The sequence below is a fragment of the Hibiscus syriacus genome, unplaced genomic scaffold (assembly GCF_006381635.1).
Source record: "Hibiscus syriacus cultivar Baekdansim isolate YM2019G1 unplaced genomic scaffold, ASM638163v2 tig00117010_pilon, whole genome shotgun sequence".
In the NCBI taxonomy this organism is placed as follows: domain Eukaryota; kingdom Viridiplantae; phylum Streptophyta; class Magnoliopsida; order Malvales; family Malvaceae; genus Hibiscus; species Hibiscus syriacus.
Genome location: NW_024063522.1, coordinates 480003 through 500343, shown reverse-complemented (window position 1 = coordinate 500343; position 20341 = coordinate 480003). Strand labels below are relative to the sequence as shown.

The 20341-nt window shown below is 36.2% G+C and overlaps 2 protein-coding genes and 1 pseudogene across 2 annotated transcripts; 2 read left to right on the top strand and 1 right to left on the bottom strand.

Moving 5' to 3' along the window:
* Positions 1-319: 319 nt before the first annotated feature.
* LOC120195190 lies at positions 320-7808 on the top strand. Its single transcript, XM_039197274.1, has 7 exons — positions 320-689; positions 779-971; positions 1413-1499; positions 1827-2213; positions 6287-6437; positions 6635-7081; positions 7199-7808. Exons 1-7 carry the CDS (start codon positions 613-615, stop codon positions 7729-7731), a joined length of 1875 nt encoding a protein of 624 aa, XP_039053205.1. The 5' UTR covers positions 320-612; the 3' UTR covers positions 7732-7808.
* Positions 7809-7950: 142 nt separating this feature from the next.
* LOC120195218 lies at positions 7951-11816 on the bottom strand (annotated as a pseudogene).
* A 4979-nt stretch (positions 11817-16795) lies between these two features.
* On the top strand, positions 16796-19859 carry LOC120195243 (argininosuccinate lyase, chloroplastic-like). The gene is made up of 6 exons (XM_039197316.1): positions 16796-17218; positions 17360-17740; positions 18337-18485; positions 18623-18914; positions 19145-19309; positions 19488-19859. The coding sequence occupies exons 1-6, from the start codon at positions 16886-16888 to the stop codon at positions 19740-19742; spliced, it is 1575 nt and encodes a 524-aa protein (XP_039053247.1). The 5' UTR covers positions 16796-16885; the 3' UTR covers positions 19743-19859.
* Positions 19860-20341: the final 482 nt, after the last annotated feature.

Below are 20341 nucleotides of genomic sequence, written 5' to 3'. Positions count from 1 at the left end.
TTTTATAAACGGAGAACGTTAATTATGTTGAATTTGGCTTTTATTCCTTACCGACTAAATTGTTCAATTGAGCAGTGGATGGACTAACTTGAACTAATATTCATAATAGAGGTACTTGGCAGGTCTAATATATAAATCAGGAAGGGCATTAATGGTATTATACCCAAATCCCAATCACCTCTCGCCTCACCGCTTTCTGTTTTTGGTTCGTGCTTATTTAAATTAGAGGTTTTGAATATTAATTTAAATTAAGCCTGAAAGATAAATTCAAACTAAGCTTGAAAGATAAATTCAAACATAAATAAGATTGAGAGAATTAGAGAACAAAGATCCATATTCCGAAGAGATTTCCGTTTCTTTCTCCACAAGAACATTGTTAGGCGCGTTCTATCCACGCTCTTCAACGGTCCACCCCCTCCCTTCAATCACTTCTCCACACGCTTCTCCTTTCCTTCACCTCTCTCTCTCTCTCTCTCTCTCTCTCTCTCTCTCCATTCAAAGGGTTTTAGGCGCTTTTCGTTTCCTTGTGTTTATCTTAAACCCTTCCTAGGGTTTCACCGATTCCAAAACCCCTAATTTCATTACCATGCAATTTTCCATCGACCAACAACTATGATTGAAAATATCAATACCAAGAAACAGAAGAAGGGTTCAATCAGTGAGGAAGATATCTCTACTCTTTTACAAAGGTTAATTTCATCTTAAGTTCATTATTTTCCATCTTGGGCTTCTTTTTTAATTGCCAACTATACATGTTTCTTTTTATTGGTATGGGCAGGTATCCAGCAACTACTGTTTTGGCACTGTTGCAAGAAGTGGCGCAATTCCCTGATGCAAAGTTGGACTGGAATGCTTTAGTCAATAAGACTTCTACTGGCATTTCTAATGCGAGGGAATACCAGATGTTATGGCGCCATTTAGCCTACCGGGACAATTTGCTTGAAAAATTGGAGGATGAGGCTGAACCCTTGGTCAGTTTTCTTTTTTTTTTTTGTTTTTTTATGGCATGTATCTATGTTTAATCTAAAAGATTTGAAATTCTTTAGCTACTTCCCTATTTGATGTGTGATGAAATTTATTTTGGGAATTTCTGTTAAAAGTAAACACATCCTTGAAATTAATATGGTGTTCCAATACGATGTGAAATTTTCCTGTCCATTAGAATATTTTTCCTTAATTAAGGGTGTATGCGCTTCCAGATATTCTACTTTCTAACTTCTAGCCTGCTAATCTGCTACAGTCTTGGTTTGACTTTGAAATTGGGAAATTTTAATCATGTTTGGTCACTGGTCAAAGGGTTAAAGTGGTGGTTGTTAATTTATAAATGAGTCTTTTTGTTTGAAACTTGAAAGTCAAGTGTTCTTGGTATTTTTTTATAGCTCTAGTCTGGTCATATAACTTTTTTTTTCCAGGACGATGATAGTGACTTAGAATATGAATTGGAACCTTACCCTTCTGTTAGTAGTGAAACTTCAGCAGAGGCTGCAGCATGTGTGAAGGTAAGAAAATTATATGTGATTGCCATAAAATTATATGTGGTTGTTAGTATCTCTGGTCTACATAGTTATGTTCTGACTCTAATTGTTGATATATTAAAATGTATGCAAGTCTGTCTATGAAGCATTATTGGTAGAAGATAGTTTTTGACCTTATCTGGTCAATGAGTAACTTGCAATCTCAATGAAATGGATAACTATAGCCTTGTGGAAATCTAACCAATGACAATATTGGTTGTCTGACTACCTTCTCTTCAAGTTTCCAAACTCATTTATCTTGTTGCCCATTTCTTTTCCAATTGAGTTAATTCAGATTTTTATTCTTGTCAGGTACTGATTGCTTCTGGTTTGCCAAATGACTCGAGCGGTGCAAAAAGCTCGATGGTAAATGCTCCATTAACAATAAATATACCTAATGTGAGGTCATCTAGAGTGTCTTCAGAAAATTTGCAGCCCACTTGCTCAAAGCTAGGGATGAACATTACTGTTCCAGTTTCTGTTCAAAAAAAGATTCTGCCTGCAGTGCCATCGACTGAAACATTGGAAGGAAATGGACCAGCTGGTGCAAACCTGCCAAATCGCAGGAAAAGAAAACCTTGGTCAGAAGAAGAGGATTTGGAGCTTATTGCTGCTGTGCAGAAATGTGGTACTGGGAATTGGGCAAATATCTTACGAAGAGACTTCAAGGGAGATAGGAGTGCTAACCAGCTGGCTCAGGTTTGCACCAGCTCTGTCATTTTTATTTATCTGTTTCCTTCAATATCATATCAATCCTGCTATTTATGCAATATATAGACTCAAATGCACCATTCCTTTTCTGTACAGCTGAAATTCAATTCATTGTTTGTAAAATTAGTATAGCAAAGCCTGGGTATATATGTGTTGCTTTGTGGAGCTGGGAATTAATAAACTTAAATTAAAATGTCTAGTAAATGTGAAAGTAGTAGATTCATCTAACACTTCTGTCTTTCCATGCTATATTGGATTTGCTTAGGATGTGAAAGTTGTATTTGGTTGATTTCATTAGTATGTATTGATTATGTGATAGAAAAAAACGTAATTGCTCTTATTTTCTGCTCTCTTAGGTTTGGTATAATGCTTTCAGATCACCTTATATTATTTGTGAATGCTTGTGTGGCGGTGTTGGTTCTTGGAGTATTAATGATATATAGAACAATATATATACATATTTTTATCCTCTTAAATAATATATATACATATTTTTATCCTCTTAAATTTCTTATGACGCTTTCTCCTCTCGATCAATTTTTTGTTGATCTAAGAAAAACATGTGTATTGGTTCTTGGAATAATAATGATATGTAGAACCATTTATATGTATGTCGTTTCAATGAAAACTTATGTAAAATTAGAATTTGTGGGCTAATTGGAGATTTTCCTCTGTTTAATATTTGCTAAAAAAATTATGATTCTAAATTTCTAATATTAGATCTTGATGACTTATTTTGGAACTAGTAAAATTATGATTCTAAATTCTAAATTAGAATTTGTGTTTATTTATTGTGTTAGAAGTTTGTTTTTCTTGCCATTATATGTTTTTCTATTTGAAATTTTATCAGTGTCACTATGATAAGATCATTCATTTACAATTGAATGATATACAAAGTCAAAAGATTTCATTGAATACAAATATAGATTTATGGCTACACTAACCATTGAGGGTAGCTCTAGATCTGGGCCAAAGATAAACGGTTCTAGGGGATGTTTTGAAACCTTTGAATTTAGAATATCATGGAATAGCTCTTGCCCTTGGATTAGGGCTGTAAATGAGACGAGACAGATCGCGAGCTACTCGAGATCGACTCGATCAAGGCTCGATAAATACTCGGATCGATTGGACTGGACTCGAGTTCTTAACGAGCTACTCGATATTCAACTCGAAAAGCTCGTGAGCAGCTCGAAAAAATGTAATATTATAATTTTAGATTTTTTAAAATTACATTATTAAAAATATATTAAAAATACACTATTTATAATTATAAAATTTTAAAAATATATTAAAAATTCTATAATACAACTACCTCAAATTTTAATTTTTTAAATTAACCAGCCCAAGTTCAATTGTTACATTGTATATTACTAAAAGAAAAATAAAACCCTAAACCCTAATCCATAAACCCTCAACTATAAACCCTAAAGCATAAACTATAAACCTTAAACCATAAACCCTAAACTCTCAAATTGAAGAATGAACATTTCAGCTGTTTTTCTGGTTGACTATTTTGACTAATCATATTTCCTTATTGGATTTTGGGTGATGGGAATTGTGATAATTGGTGTTTGCCTGCTTGATTGGCAGTTGGTACTTTGTTGAAACCTACGTGTGTCCATATTCTTACTTTTTTGTCGAGATCAACATGATAGTTGAATCTATGTTGCTTCGACTTTTTATTTTTCTTGAGTACTCGTGAGTCGTGTCTGACACATTGGCTCAAATTTCATTTCTAATTTTATTATTTTCTGGAATAGCTGAAAGAAAGAAGGAAATAGTTAACAAAAAGACTTATATAACTGTTTGAACCCAAAACTTTTAAATATAACAATACTCCATTTTATAACTAATGACCACTCAATAAATTAATGATAATAGTATTATTAATTCACAACCCTTTTATAAGCGTGACACTATAAAAAACGTTTCACGAGACAATTTAAATAATTCAACAAAAATTACTAAATATGGTAATATTTATAAATTTGACACAGTGAAGTTCTTGATTATGGTGTTTTATGGACATAAATGTTTTCCTAAGAAAAATAAATACTATATTGTTTTGTGTTTGATTATTCCCGAGTATTTTCCATGCCCTTCAGAATAATATGTGAAGGAGCAATCATAATTTCCTGGCCGCTTAATATTTGGGAGAAAAAAACAATTGTGTCTGAGTTGTACTAATCCGCCATGGCTGGAAGCTCTACAACTTTGCCAATACAAGAAACGGATGTTACAGTTCTAAAGGAAACGCTTCTCTCTCAACGGCAACTTCTTCAGAAGCTATATTCTGAGCTCGATGATCCTGCGGCTGCAAAGCGAGAAGGCGCCAATGAAGATGGAAGCAATTCAATACAAGAGATTGGCTGAAGAAAAGATTGGTCATGCTGAGGAATCTCTAGCAATTCTCGAAGAACTTATATATCAGAAAGAAATGGAGTTCTCTTCCTTCCAACTTCAGGCTTATAGGTATACGCTTCTAAGCTTGGGGTGTGACTGTGATGATTTGAATGATTTCGGAAAATAGTTTACTTCGAATCCACTTGCAGAAAGCAATGATGCATTCAATGGAGAAAAGGGTATTAAATCTACTGTTAGACGACTCACTTCTTTGCCTGCAAGTCTACCAGTAGATTTCTCTTCAAAGAATGGTACTAATAATGATGGAGAAAACAATCCAGCACCGGTGCAGGATTTGTGTTCGAGCACGGATGCCGGAAATTCTGATACGGTAGTTCGCGCTTAGGGCTTGGGTCCGAGGGGAAGCTCTGTAAATTCAGCAGCTGGTGAATTCAATTCTTACTTGGAACAGATCAGATTGTTGGATGAAAAGGTGAAACAGATTGCAGATTGTAAAGAAGTTGTTCTAAAGAAAATTTCAAATGGTAAGGTTGAATCAGTGTCCCTAAATCATAGCTCAATGAATGAATATCATAAAATAAAATCTCATGAAAATTCAACAGAATTGCCCATTTCAAGTTTTGGTATCTCCTCTGGTTGTTCATGATAATTTTGAAGTTCCAGTTATACATGAAGTTCCTGAAACCTGTGCTGAAGGCAAAATTAACTTGCTTTGACGTGGAAAAGTGTAAGGGTAAGTCGGTTTTGGAAAGCGATGATCGGCTTACAAAGCCGGATTTGATACTGGAAGATATATTGGGATTACCTGTTAAAGATGAAGTTGACTGGATTAAGATCTACGCCGAGAAGAAAAATGGAGAAAAGTGGAGGAAGAAATAAAGTGGAGGAACGTTATGCAATCCCACATCAGTAGCAAACAAGCAGCTCGGGGTTGGTAACTTATATAAAGGAAGATGGGGGAGTATTAGTTTAAGCAACTTTGTGCTTGGAGCAATGTCGAGCTCAGAATCGAGCTTGAAACGAGCTCAGAATCGAGCTTGAATCGAGCTCAGAATCGAGCTTCAATCGAGCTCAGAATCGAGCTTTAATCGAGCTTCAATCGAGCTCAGCTTTAATCGAGCTCTTAATTTTTTTTTTAGTTCGAGCCTTTTCGAGTTCGAGTCGAGTTTCAATATTACATTTCGAGTTCGAGTCGAGCTTGATAATTTTAAGCTTGCGAGTTTTCGAGTTGAGTCGAGCTGGCTTTGAAAGTTTTCGAGTTCGAGTCGAGCTCGACTCGGCTTGTTTACACCCCTACCCTGGATGGTGAACGACCTGTATATTTTGTTACTAAAAACATATTCTGGACATGGTGAAAATGACAGCACAAATATATTTTTGGTGTTTCTGTTTCTATATCTCAAATAATCAACTTCTTTGATGAATATCATCTAGTTGCTACTTTAGAACAACAATCCGTTGTTAATCTAATCTGGTCATGATGTCTGGGTTTGCCCAGCTTTTCCCGGGTTCAAATCCCGGCAACGGAATTTTCTCAATTCTGTATCTTTTTAAGAAAAATAAAAAAAATTGATCAGTTCTGTGAATCTTATAAGATGGCTATAAGTTGGTCGTGCAGATTAAGGCTCCCCACCAGAATGGTTTTTTGTCTGCTTTTCCACAAGCTAACCGTGGCAAGTTTGTTCTAATATTTGCAGAGGTGGAGTGTTATTAAGAAGCGATTGGGCAACTTAAATGTGGAAGGAAACTCAGTGATTTCTGAGGCACAGTTGGCAACTCGTAATGCTTTGTCCTTAGCCCTTCCTATGCCAGATAAAAATTTAACAGGTGCTTGTTCAAATAACCCTGGTAATTTTCTTCATCTAGTATTATTTTTAAGTTCTTTGAAGTGTTTGATGCGGCAACATTCTTTTTAGTAAGTGAGCCAAACTTATGAAGTGATAAAGTTGGTGGGAACCTTCTTTTCTACCACTGGCTTCCTTTTTTGAAAATGTGAGATCTCTTATTTTCTTTCTAATAGACTGACTTCTTGGCTACTGGACCAGGTTTGAAGACTGCATCCTGCTCTGCGCCTCCAACTGCTAGCGGCCAAGCTTCAGTTCGAACCGAAAACCAGTTCCAACATGGCCTCCTTGGTTCTGTTGAAACCCAAAATCAGTCTCAAACTTCTGTCTCATCCCATAATCGGCCTCAATATGGCCCGAATACTTCTGTGCCCACCCAAAGTCCATCCCAGCAAGATCCTGTTGCTTCAGTCCAAGTCCCAAATCAGTCTCAACAAGGTCTCATGACTACACAATCCTCATCATCTGGTTCTACTGTAAAGTCTCGGGTTACCTTGAAGAGAGTCCCGGCAAAACCTTTTTCCACCACAGGTTTGATCCTAGATGCCACTGCAGTTGCTGCTGGGGCCCGCATTGGTAGCCCAAAGGCTGCTGCATCGCTGCTGAAGGCTGCTCAGTCCAAAAATGCTATTCATATTATGACTTCAGGTGGCTCTTCAATTAAACCTCTCATTCCAAGTGGAACCTCTTCCCAATATGTTTGTACTGGTTTAACAGCTGAACCACACTCCTCTCCTGTTACATCTACCTCGCATCCTGGTTCAGTAAAACTTGCAACACAAAGAGTTGAGCATACTTCATCTGTTTCTTCCTCACCATTAAATGCACCAATTCAGCAATTAAATGCTGTTACATCTGGTCCAACCATTGAAGGTCCTCTGAAGGAAGAGCTGGAGGCAGCAATAGAGATTTCCGTGTCAGAAAGTTCGCCTAAAGAGCAGGTGTGGGAAAATAGAGCATGTGTTTCAAAAAATGGACAAGGTGAGGGAGTTAAAGATCATAGAGAAGTCAAGCCAAATCTGAAATCCGAGTTGAATCTTGAGGCTGTTACAGGACTTTCGAATAAGAAAATAATGGTTAAAGGTGATCAAGTATATGCCAAAGCAAACCTCGTTGAAGAGTGTGAAAATGCCAATGATAGTAAGACTGATTGTTCATTGGTTATAGAAAGTGCGAGTCAACCTACAGCTGAAGAGCAATGCGGGGATCAGAACATTATTGAGACAGCGGCTAAAGCTGCCAGCCCTTTAAATGATCCGCACCAAGAATCTGGAGGTTTTGAGCACAGCAGAAACTGACCAAGCTACATGGTGAGAGATGACATCTTGTTTGTTTATAGTAAAATATCTGTCAATTTTAGATTTTTATCCTGCTATTTTTGGAATATATACTGTAGATCTTTATCTGGAAAATGAATCTCTTGAAAAAGAAAGAAATTTGCATTCAACGCTTGATTATTTATTTACCTTTTTCACAAGAATAAATTTGTTCTCTTCTGGGTCATTCATGAATGGGATTCAAGACGAATCTTTTCCAACATCTGGATTCTTGTTTCTGAATTCATGGATAGAGAAAGAAAGAATGAGATGATGAAATCCAAAATGGAAAGTATTGAACCTATTAGAATTGAAATGAGGAAATAAGATGAAATCTTCCACAATGGCGTCCAAGAAAATAACCAATGGAGCTGCAAGAGAACAAGAGTATTCTGAGGGTTTTTTACGTTCTATTATGTAACTGGGCTGTTTCATCAATGTTTTCTTTTTCTTCTTGCTCCTGAATTTGAGTCCAAACAAGAAAGATTGCAGAGGAATTCGGGGCCGCCATGATCTTGAATGGGATAGTGAATTCATCGACGGCGACGACCAAAGTTCTTTGTCCAAATCCGCCATGATTCTCTCGATTTCCTCCTTGAGTGTCGGGCATGAGTGAAGCCCAATATCAGCTGTTCGCTAACCCTTTTGATTTCCTGTTTCATGTTGAGAACCTCGCCTTGAAACTTGGCAGCCTCTTATACACTGATCCCAGTTTCTCCACTGTGGTCGCTTGCATTGGTCACCCTTGTTATCTCGTCTTGGAAGTTGCACAACGTTGAATGTCGATCTTGAACTTAGTCTTTCAACACCTCATTGTTCTCCAACCACAATGTTAATTCAGTTTTTATCTCTCTCATGTGATAATAAATGGGGCGTGCTGCTGATTTCATTGATTGCTGCTTGCCACCACCTTCATTCTTTCTCAATTTTGATAACTCCGCTTTCAAGTCCTTTACTGAAGTTTGATACTTCTTTATCTGATGAACTGATGTGCTGAACCTCAACCAGAACTCAAGATTTTCCTCCAGCAAGTCATCGATACCCGATCGTATTTCATCTTCTACAGTTAAAACATCATGGGGTCGACTTTCGGGTTTTACCTGCATAACATGTACTCCCATATTCTCTGCAGATTCTTTGAATCCTCCCCGTGTAGTTTGTCCGGCTTTCTCCTCATCTATTGGCGATGGCTGAATGGCTTCGGTTAAGCCGGATTCCTGGCTTGTACTTCGTCGAATTGCTTCGTCTTCTACCAAGTTCTTATCCTTATTTTCTACTAATGAAATAAATTTTTGACGGAATGATTGAATCACTTGATCTCTTAAGGCCACCTCATTCTTCAGTTCCTTTATCTGCGATGCCAAGTGAAAGAAAGCGTCGCGGTTTTTCTTATCTACTTCATTAAGCTTCTTTTTCACCTTCCTATAATTCTTAAGAACATGTGAGTACTCGTCTAGTAAAATCTTTTCTCGATCATCCAGTCTACTCAAGTATAGTTGCCTCCAGTTAAGTTCCTCTTCTTCATCGGTTTCGGGCTGGTCGACCTCTGCATTGGGGATGCTGCTTGCTGTCTCGGACAAAGATTTCTTATCATCTTTGTTTTCTCCCACCGGTTCCGGACCCTTTCCTGAATCAACATCAAGCTTGTGGCTTGAATCAGAAGCAACGGACAAATGTTTCTTATCAGCTTTGTTTTCTCCCACCGTTTCTGGACCCTGTTCGGAATCAATGTCAAGCTTGTAGCTTGAATCAGAATGAATTTCTCCCATCGGTTTCGGACTCTTTTCGGTATCACCGTTAGGCTTCTAGCTTGAATCAGAAGCACCGGACAAATATTTCTTATAAGCCTTGTTTTCTCCCACCTGTTCCGGAACCTTTTCAGAATCCTTGTAGCTTGAATCAGAAGCAACAGACAAATGTTCCATATCAGCTTTGTTTTTCTCCCACTGGTTCTGGACCCTTTTCGGAATGAACATCAAGCTTATAGCTTGAATCAGAATCAACGGACAAATGTTTCTTATCAGCTTTGTTTTCTGTCACCGTTTCCAGATCCTTTTCGGAATCACCATCAAGCTTGAAGCTTGAAGCTTGAAGCTTGAATCAGAAGCAACAGACGAATATTTCTTATCAGCTTTGTTTTCTGCCACTGGTTCTAGACCCTTTTCGGAATCACCATCAAGCTTGTAGATTGAATCAGAATCAACGGACAAAGATTTCTGATCAGTTTTGTTTTCTCCCACTGGTTCCGGACCCTTTTCGGGATCACCATCAAGCTTGTAGCTTGAATCAGAATCAACAATGTTTTCTCCGTCAGCTGAAACATCTTTGTCCTTCCTTTTCAATCCAATTCCTATGTCTTTTAATGATGAATGAACGAGCTCGAGTTCTTCAGTTCCCTCATAGGCTTTGGCATCGGGTCCAAATATTACACCTTCGGAGGAGAATCCAGTGGCTTCAACCTCGTGTAACTTCAATGTTAAATGATTAACATTACAAATTGCTTCAATGAAATTAGCTTCGAGGCTGTTATTTTGTTCTACAACAGTTTTTGCGTGATCTTTTACTCTACTTAGCTCTACTTCCAACTCGTTAATCCTCATGTTCGTGGCAACCGAACCTTCGATCAGTGCTGCTTTGTCTTCTTCCAGGCTCCTAACTTGTTCCTGAATCTCATCCGTTTCGTATTCCAATCTCTTTATCTGAGCTTTTTCAGATAAGACTGCAGTTTCCAGACGTATAACTCTTTTCACAAGGTTTTCAATTTTCTTAACAAGCTGTTTCATTGTAAGAGATACATTTGAGCCTAATTGAAGCTTCTCTTTGATCTCCTTTTGCAATGCTTGGATATCCAGGCTCTTGTTTTCTTCATTGTTGATCTCGTAGACCATGTTATCAAGCTCCTTCGTTGATGCTTCCATATCGTCTCTCTTGTCAGCATGGTGGACTATATTATCGAGCTCTGTAGTTGAAGGTATGCGCTTTGGCTTCTCTTGCTGCTCCGATGCTTCCGTATCTTCACTGTTTTTAGCTTCATTGTCGATATTGTAGTCCATGTTATCGAGCTCCGTGATCGAACTTACGCGCTTCGGCTTCCCTTGCTGATCCATCTGTAGGGACTTAAACTTACTAATTACATGTCTAATCCTTCTGGATTCTGCTCTTACCTCCTTGGTCGACTGCTCGTGTTTTTCTTTCAACTTATCCAACGACTCTTGGCATGATTTAAGAGCTTGATTCACCATTAGAGTTAGACCTTCATTATCATCGATAACAGACCCGATTTCGAACTCGTACTGTAAATCGCATACTCTCTTCTGCTTTTCGAGTATCTGGTTTTCGATTTCATTGAACTTTTTGTATCCATACTCGTATGAGCTCTTCATGAACTCCTTTTCAGTTTGAAGTGCTAACATCTCCTTCTGAAGCTTATCTATTTCCTTCAATGCCTCGTCTTTGTTCAGTCCCATAGCTCGAAACCCGACCGATTTCTTAGGCGTGAACATAGCCTGGTTCCTGAACTCTTTCTTTAGAGATATAGCTTTGGGAATGGCTGGTTTGTCGTGATGAAAATCAAAATTATCATCATCGTCGTCATACGTCTCATATGGAACTCGATCAGGGAACACGGAGGCAATGGTGCTATTGGCACTTTGCAGTTCCTTGGATAAGTGATCGAATCTTCCGGCTAACGACCGATGCGACCGGAAAATCTCTTCGATGAGGTTTATAAGATCTGATCTCTTGCTGTAATACATCTCTACCCTCTTCGTAAAGGACTCTCCTTCGTAATTAATGATTTCCATCATATCAGAGACCTTCTCCTCCGTATCTGCAATAATCATGTATCAATGTTGTCACTTTAAAACAGGTGTATTCGATTTTTTTCATACACCGAAGAAAAATGAAGAGTACGAGCAACATAAACGAACTAAAATGAAAGGAAAACCAAGCAACCAGGCAATGAAATGCTTACCCTGAAGATTTTGTTCGAGCCATTTAGACTGTTTTGTCCAAGTGTGGCTAGCCCACCACCATGAATACGCATTGCTCGCAGCTCTCTGCAACATCCTTTTGATTTGCGGGTGTGTTTAGATCCCATGGAAAAAGGTGACGATGATGATGGCCATAGAAGAAAGTGACAAGTTCAGCAGCAAAGGGGGCCGTGTTATGTGTCGACAAAGCTGCAAAAGTAGCAACAACATGTCCAAGTGGCACCGTCTTCAAAGTGGAGTTGAATTTTGCTAAGTTTGGGGTTTCCTATTATAAGATGTCCTCCCACTGCCCTCTCTTTTAGGGTTTCAAACAACACATGCTGAAATCCGTTCAAAGTCTACCACACCACCAACAATTATATTTGGTTCAAGTCCTACGACAGATGTTATTTATCTTGTACTATAATGAAAACAAAAATAATAGTAAAAAGAACCAAATCTTAATTTATATATCAGCATCAAAATCATTGAAGCAAGTTTAATTATTGGTTTATAAATAAATATATTTCATATGTATTTTGAAATATAATTAATGTAGGATTTAAAATAAAAAGAAGTTCAGTATTTTGGAGAAAAAAATATTTAAATTAAAAATCTTTCAACTATGACATGACACGTGTCATGACCTAATTAATCATCGATACGTTTCGTCATAGGATTTGAGGATTAAATATATTAAATTAATTTAAATAGTTAAATAATCTAATTGACGAAATCGAAAAATCTATGATCAAAATGAAAAGGAACAATAATTGACCATTGCAATTCTCTTCTATTTGCAACTACAAATCAATGAAGCAAGCCATTCGTCCACCCTCCGTCTTCTTCTCTTTTTTAAAAGAATTAACACTATCTACAATATCTTTGTACAATACTTATAAACACTAGACCACGTTCTTCCAGCAGATGGCCATTCTTCATTGGTGCATGATATCGGTTAGTCTGCAGGGAAGAAAGCCATTGTTCCACGTACTTCTTTCTTTCAGCAAATTGAACAACACAGAGAAAAGGATTTAGAACAATACAGCTTCGGCAAGTTCGGTAAAGCTTATGGAAGACGACCATGATTGGAAACTTAAAGCACATGCATGGCTCCCCAAAAATATCTAGTGAAACATCTTCAATGCAAGATTGCAAAAAATAATATAATAGATCTCTATTCCCAAGTACACTCAAACAACAATTGCAGGGAATGAGAGATTAAGAGAGCAACATGCCAATCAGAAGAAAGAATAACACGTTACATGTCAAAATTTTCACAGTTCAATGTCTTTAAAAATTTCAATGGAACTTTTCTCAGCTCAATGCATAAATCTCACAACTAACCAAAAATCAATTTTCTCTTTGTTTTCAGGTCACCATTACACCATCTAAGTCACCGAGAAATGCTTTACAAGTCAAACCTAGAACATTGTTAGTCTGCACATACTTTTCCTAATGCAACCTGGAATATTTTGAACAATTAAAGCAATTCAACAACATCCGTGGACAAGTTGAAACATAAAAGAAGTGCATATAGGTTCACAGCGTTGAATATGCTCTATTTCACAATTCACGAGCTAAAGTTTGTGTTAAGCAGCTGGCCCATTAACTGCCACATGCCGAGTTGCATCTTAGCCTTTTCCTTGTTCATAAATACACATCACAAATATTTCAAAGGCTCGTGAATGGGAAATAACCCTATATGGAATTTACATAATTCAAATCCAGGTTGATTCCTAGCTACGATGTCAGACTTCCAATCTGAACCTTGGAACCAATCTAGTCATCGGCATGCTAAGCAATAAAGACAATGGAATTGAAAGTTAACATTCTTAACATTAAAAAACAGGTGAGAAATGGTTCTTACCATCAGAATAATTGTCAGGAAGGTTGACAATGGAACCGAGAATATTGTTCTTTGAATCTGCCACCACATTATCCTGATTGTGGCCGTAACATGGAACCAATACTGCGAAACTGTTATCCGAATCATCATCACTCTGGAATCCAGGTCCATGAGGCTCTAACCATCCAATGGAGTAATCAGAACCATCAGACTTGGACCCCGACACACACCCTCCATCAGATGACACAAGAACTACATCATATTCCCTATCTATCTTTCTTTCCTCTCGACTATGCCATTTTCTATTAACTCTTCTCGACGAAGAAGACATATTAACCCTTTTTCTTTCCTAAACCAACAGACAAGCACGAGAATCTCTTAATTTAGAACCGAACTCGGCATATAGAACCTAGAACCCAGAGGCTTACTCAAATCTTAAAAATCATGTGAGGAGAGTACACAAAAAAAATATTTTTGAGTCATTTTATTTTTGTAATGTAATTCTACTTTTTCAAATAAATGTATGCAAACTAAAGATCACGGTTAAGTTTAGTTTTTTCGAATAATTTGACCCTTTTTGAGCCTTTGTTCATCTCAATTTATGGCTTTTGAATTTCATTAAATGTCCCTATGATCGGCTACCTTCCAACTAAACGACTCTTTATTATCCACCCAGAATTTATGTCGATAAATATATATCTTATCAGATATTTTTTTTAAAAGAAAAGTGGTTGACATGACGTATCTTTATAAATGTATATTTATTAATATTTTTATAAAAATATTATTATTAAAAGCCCATAGTATAATAAAAGAATAAAATGATTGATTTATTTAAAACATAAGTAAGTAAGCTGAGTTATTCCCTGGCTTGCTCAACCCCAAGATAAGGAGAATTGTATTGAAACAAGTGGTTATAAGGACAATTTCTGGTCCGAGTCCTCCACCGGGGAAAACAAAAAGTAAAGGAGGTTCAACAGATGTTTGTGTAATGGTCGAACCAACCAATGGTGCACATGCAAATATCTCATACTTTGACAAAAATGCGACTTTGATCAACCTTTAGATTTGTGGCACAAGTTTAACACAAGATGTTGATCTAAACTAAGCTTTTCATCCTTCTCAGAAATCAATCTTTCTAGTATGTTCCTTTAGGTAGCCATTAGTTAAAAAAAAGTGTAATATACACCATGTTACTTAATTATTAATTTAATTGTAAATATATTATCTTTTAAGTGTAATTATTTACTTAAATTATTAGTATAAATTAATTAATCTATCACTAAAATAAAAAAACATATATTTAATATAATATGATATTGTAATAGTTTTACTCCTTAAAATTTATATATTCTATCGATCTAATTTTAATTTAAAATGGTTTATAAATTTAATTATTCATGTTTAGATTTTAGGGTAAATTATACCAGTGATCACTTAACTATAGCTTATTTTCATTTCGACTACCATTTTTGAATTATTATCAATCAGACCACCAATTATTTAAATGCATTCAATCAAGCCACTAATCGTTAACAATTAACGGAAGCGTTGACGTGACAGTTAATAAAATTGGTATAATTTACATTTAGTCATTATTGCTTACACAATCTATCAAATTGGTCATAATTTTAAATTAATTCAATATATTTAATCCTCCAATTATATTGATGACACGTGTCATGATATCATTAAAGGACTTTTGTGTTAATTTAATTTATATTTAATTTAAATATTTTCTTCCTCCAATCAAATGGTGACATGTGGCACCATCTTATGGAAGGAAAATACTTGGGGAGGGGGAATCAAACATGGGATTCCTTGGATGGTAAGCAACAACCTTAACCACTGCTCTAAGACTAATTTATGATATAATACTTACATCAACTAATATTTATCTTATTATATAATGAAGGTCAGAATAATGAAAACAGAAGCAATACTAAAATGAATTGATTTAAATAAATTAATATTTTAAAAACATATTGTTTATATTCAACCCGCCCCACCCTAAAAATATATTATTTATATTCGACTTGCCCCAACTTAATTTGAATAAATTAATATTTTAAAATAGATAAAATAATATACTTAGAATTATTTATTATATTTTAAATGGTTAAAATAATATATTTTTACCTTAAACTCGATCCGGTTTGAATATATAAAAAAAGGTAAACTAGTATTCTATACCGGTTGGGGTTGGGTTGGTGATTTCTCACTTTAAACCCGGCCTCGCCCCGATTCAAATATATTAATACTTTAAAATAGTTAAAATAATACATTTATAATTATTTATTATAATTTAAATAGTAAAATAAATAAATTTTCCTTAAACTTGACCCGATTTGAATATAGATATAAAAAAATAAACTAATAATTTATATTTAATTAGATCGAGTAGTTTTAGTGTTGTTTCTATTTTCATTGTTATGGGCTTATTATAAGATAAATATTAGTTGATGTAAGCATTATACCCAAAATTATTCATGGAGCAGTGGTTGAGGTTGTTGCTTATCATCCAAGGAATCACAAGTTTATTTTACTTCCATCAATTAAATATAAATTAGATTAATAAAATCTCTCTAATGATATCGTTACACATGTTATCATATAATTGGATGATTAAATATATTGAATTAATTTAAAATTATGATCAATTTGATAGAATGTGTAAGTAATAAGGACTAAATGTAAATTATACCAATTTTATTAACTACTACATCATTTTCGTTAACGGTTAACGGCTAGTGGCCTGATTGAATGCATTTAAATAGTTGGGTGGTCTGATTGACAAGAATTCAAAAATAGTGGTTGAAATGAGAAGTGGCTATAGTTAAGTGATCACTGGTATAGTTTACCTTAAATTTTAATCAATCTAATATTGTTTTTCTCCAATAAATGTTATATTATTCATAATTTTTCTCAGTATTATTTGATGTGAAACACTAAAGGAATGAATTGGAAAAATCTTTGATACAGATTTCATTTTACATTGTAACTTAAAGGACACCTCTTTCATAATCATAATTTGAATGCTCTTGTTTTTGGTTTTCTTCAAAGGCTAGTGTAGCCTTCATAATAACAGATATTGGAAAAGGCTTGAATCCCTTAAAAGACCCATTGCCTCAATATGCATCACAGACCCATTGCCCCAAAATCAAGACCCGACAGGACCCACACAGTTTGGTTCGAGGAAGAAAAGAAAACACCCCTAAAACGCTCTCTGCCGATGCTAAAGTAAAGATGCCAAAGGTATAAGCAAGCAAGGCGCACTATAATTATTCTCCATTCGTCAATCTTCCGGCTTTGGTTAATGGAGTCCTTGCTTTTTTCTTCTTCATTACAAACCCCAGCTTTTTCCTCCCAATTCACTTTCCTCTCCAATAAATCCCTCTGTAACCCGACGACACCCATACTCCCATTGCCGCACACAGAAAAGTCGAGGTTCGAGCCATTGTTGTGCGCCATGAGCCACTCAGCCGAAGCCGACACTAAGCCCAAGGAGACCAAGCTCTGGGGTGGGAGATTCGAAGAGAGTGTGACGGATATCGTCGAGAAGTTCACCGAGTCTATATCCTTCGACAAGCAGTTGTATAAGCATGATATTATGGGAAGTAAAGCCCATGCTTCTATGCTTGCTCAGCAGGTTCATATCTCTCTTTCAAATTGCTGTTTCTAGAGTATTTTTGAGAATGGAATGCAAAACGCAGTTTTAATTATTTGTCATTTATGTAATGGTGTTTTGCTAATTTGAATGCACGTGTTGTGCTTTTTTTTGTGCTTGTAGGGGTTGATTGGTTTAAGTGAAAGGGATAGTATTTTGAAAGGTCTGGATGAAATAGAGAGAAGCATTGAAGCTGGTGAATTTGTGTGGAGAACTGACAGGGAAGATGTCCACATGAACATTGAAGCTGCATTGACGGATATGGTTGGTGAGCCTGCGAAGAAGCTCCACACTGCTCGAAGCCGAAATGACCAAGTTTCGACTGATTTTCGCTTGTGGTGCCGTGATGCCGTCAACAAGATTGTTGCTAGCATTCGAAATCTCCAAGTTGCTTTGGTGAAATTGGCTCTAAAGAATGAAGGTCTCATCATTCCTGGATATACACATTTACAGAGGGCACAACCTGTTTTGCTTCAACATCTTCTTCTAGCTTTTGTGGAGCAGGTTTGCATCACGTCATCCATAAACTAGTCTAGAAGAAATTGAACATCCTTATATACACACACACATACATACATATGGACACACATATATATTGAAAAATAAAGTGGTTGGGTTATTGGTTAACTGTAAAATTTTGTTCTCGTGTTCTTCAACTTAGAAAGAAGCCTATCTAATTAAAACATTTACAAGAAAAAAAAGATTACTTTTGAAGGCAAAACACATTTATGGTATGCATCTTGGTTCTCAAAGGGTAAACAAATGTAGAAAATATAGGAACCTGAGTAAGCCTATAAATTTTGATTATAAATGGTTAGTGGTTATGATCACGTCACATAATATTTGAATTCTTTGAATGTCGGAATCCACATGATATGATGTGCTCATCGACTTCTTAACAAATCAATTATGGTTATGGCTAGGAAGACCACGTCTTTTTATTAAAACAAACAAAAAAGGTGATTCTTATATATGCTGATTGAGAGAAAAAAATTGCTGATGGTTAATTCAAATTTCTGTATATTTTCATGATGGTGTCTTACCTTTTATCTTTTATGAATTTGCCTCTAGAATCACTAATTATTCCTTTTTGGTTGTAGCTTGACCGCGATGCTGGGCGTTTATTGGATTGTAAAGCTAGGTTGAATTTCAGCCCTCTAGGTGCATGTGCACTAGCTGGTACTGGCTTACCGATTGATAGATTTATGACTTCCAATGCTTTGGGATTCACTGCTCCCATGAGGAACAGGTATGTGTACTGAAACAGTCTTTATATTCCAATTTCTGAAATGTCGCACATGACCATTTTATGACTTATAGCATAAAATGTTATTTCCCTTTCCATAGGATTGTGCTAACAAAGTTGCATTTTCTGTTCTTAAACAGTATTGATGCAGTTTCGGATCGGGATTTTGTCCTAGAGTTTCTTTCTGCTAATTCCATCATTGCAGTTCATCTTTCTCGAATTGGTGAAGAATGGGTATTGTGGGCTTCAGAGGAGTTTGGATTCATCACACCTAGTGATTCTGTTTCCACCGGAAGTAGCATAATGCCTCAAAAGAAAAATCCTGACCCAATGGAACTTGTTCGAGGAAAGTCTGCTAGAGTTATTGGAGATTTGGTTACCCTTCTTACATTGTGCAAAGGACTTCCTCTTGCTTATAATCGTGATTTGCAGGTAGAAGCCTATTTATGCGCTTGATGTTGTGGTTATTTCGGTATATCAGTTTCATGTACTCATGGACACCTGACTTTGCACATTGATGTTTGTTTTATGTTGTTTAATTTGTTATCGTAAGGGTACTACTAAAGCCTTTTTGTGCCCTCATCTATTTGAGCTTCTTTTCATGTATTTTCTTTATATCTCTAGAGTAATTACCAAGTCATTCTTTTTCTCTTTTAAAATAGGAAGACAAGGAACCGGCATTTGATAGCGTCAAGATCGTTATAGGCATGCTTGAAGTGTCGGCTGAGTTTGCTCAGAATATTACTTTCAATGATGAAAGAATACAAAAGGCTTTACCAGCAGGATATCTTGATGCAACAACACTTGCTGATTATTTAGTTAAAAAGGCAAGTTATTGTGTATTTGTTGATTTTTCATTTTTGTTTTAAGATTTTATTTGATTTGCTTGCTTAATTAATGTAATGAGTGCTTTCTTTTTTACTTCTTTCCATTTTCCATTGTGCTTCTCGTTCTTTCTCAAAAACAACAAAATTTATGACCATTTTGTAATTTCTTCCTCCGCAGGGGATTCCTTTTAGAACTTCTCACGATATAGTCGGACGATCGGTTGCATTATGCGTTTCCAAGAACTGCCAGCTTCAAGACTTGAGTCTAGAGGACATGAGAAGCCTAAGTCCTGTATTTGATAATGATGTGTATGAGTTTCTTGGGGTAGAAAATGCAGTCAAGAAATTCAGTTCATATGGTTCAACCGGTTTAGCATGTGTTGCCGATCAACTCGGCTACTGGGTCTCCAAGCTTGAAATCAATAAATCATAAACTCATTGATGGATGTGCTGGAGGTGAGTTATTTTGAGCTTTGACAATAATGAACATGGCATTGGATTTGGATTCCAGGGATGTGATGTTTATTGGCATTATAAAAAAAAATGAAAATGCCATTGGCGAGTAGAATTTGTTAAATGACCGTGTTGTAAGGTTTATTCCTGAAACTTTGTTGTATTAGCAGGATTAGTTCAATAATGCGTTTCATGGTTTTGTTTTTCGTTTTGTTATTTTTTCTTTCAGTCTTTTTTTTTTTTTACAAATTAGCGCTAGAAAACAGCAAGGGGTTTTATTTATTGAAATGCAAGGCTGAGATTTGTCCATGACATTCAGAGGGAATCAGGACGCTCATATAACCATTTTCTAAATGGAAATTTGTAAGAAATGAAAATAAGTAGACATGTTAGAGTGAAACAGGTATTTTCTGCACTGCATGATGGGTTTGCTCTGCGATCCGAACACGAAGGTTCTTCTGGGTTGGCATTTGGCAAGATGTCATTGCGCTTTCCCCAAGTGAAGTAGATCAAAAGCCGCTTTTGATTTAACACCCTTTTCCCCTCCATCGAAGACATTTAATCCATTCCCCCTCCACT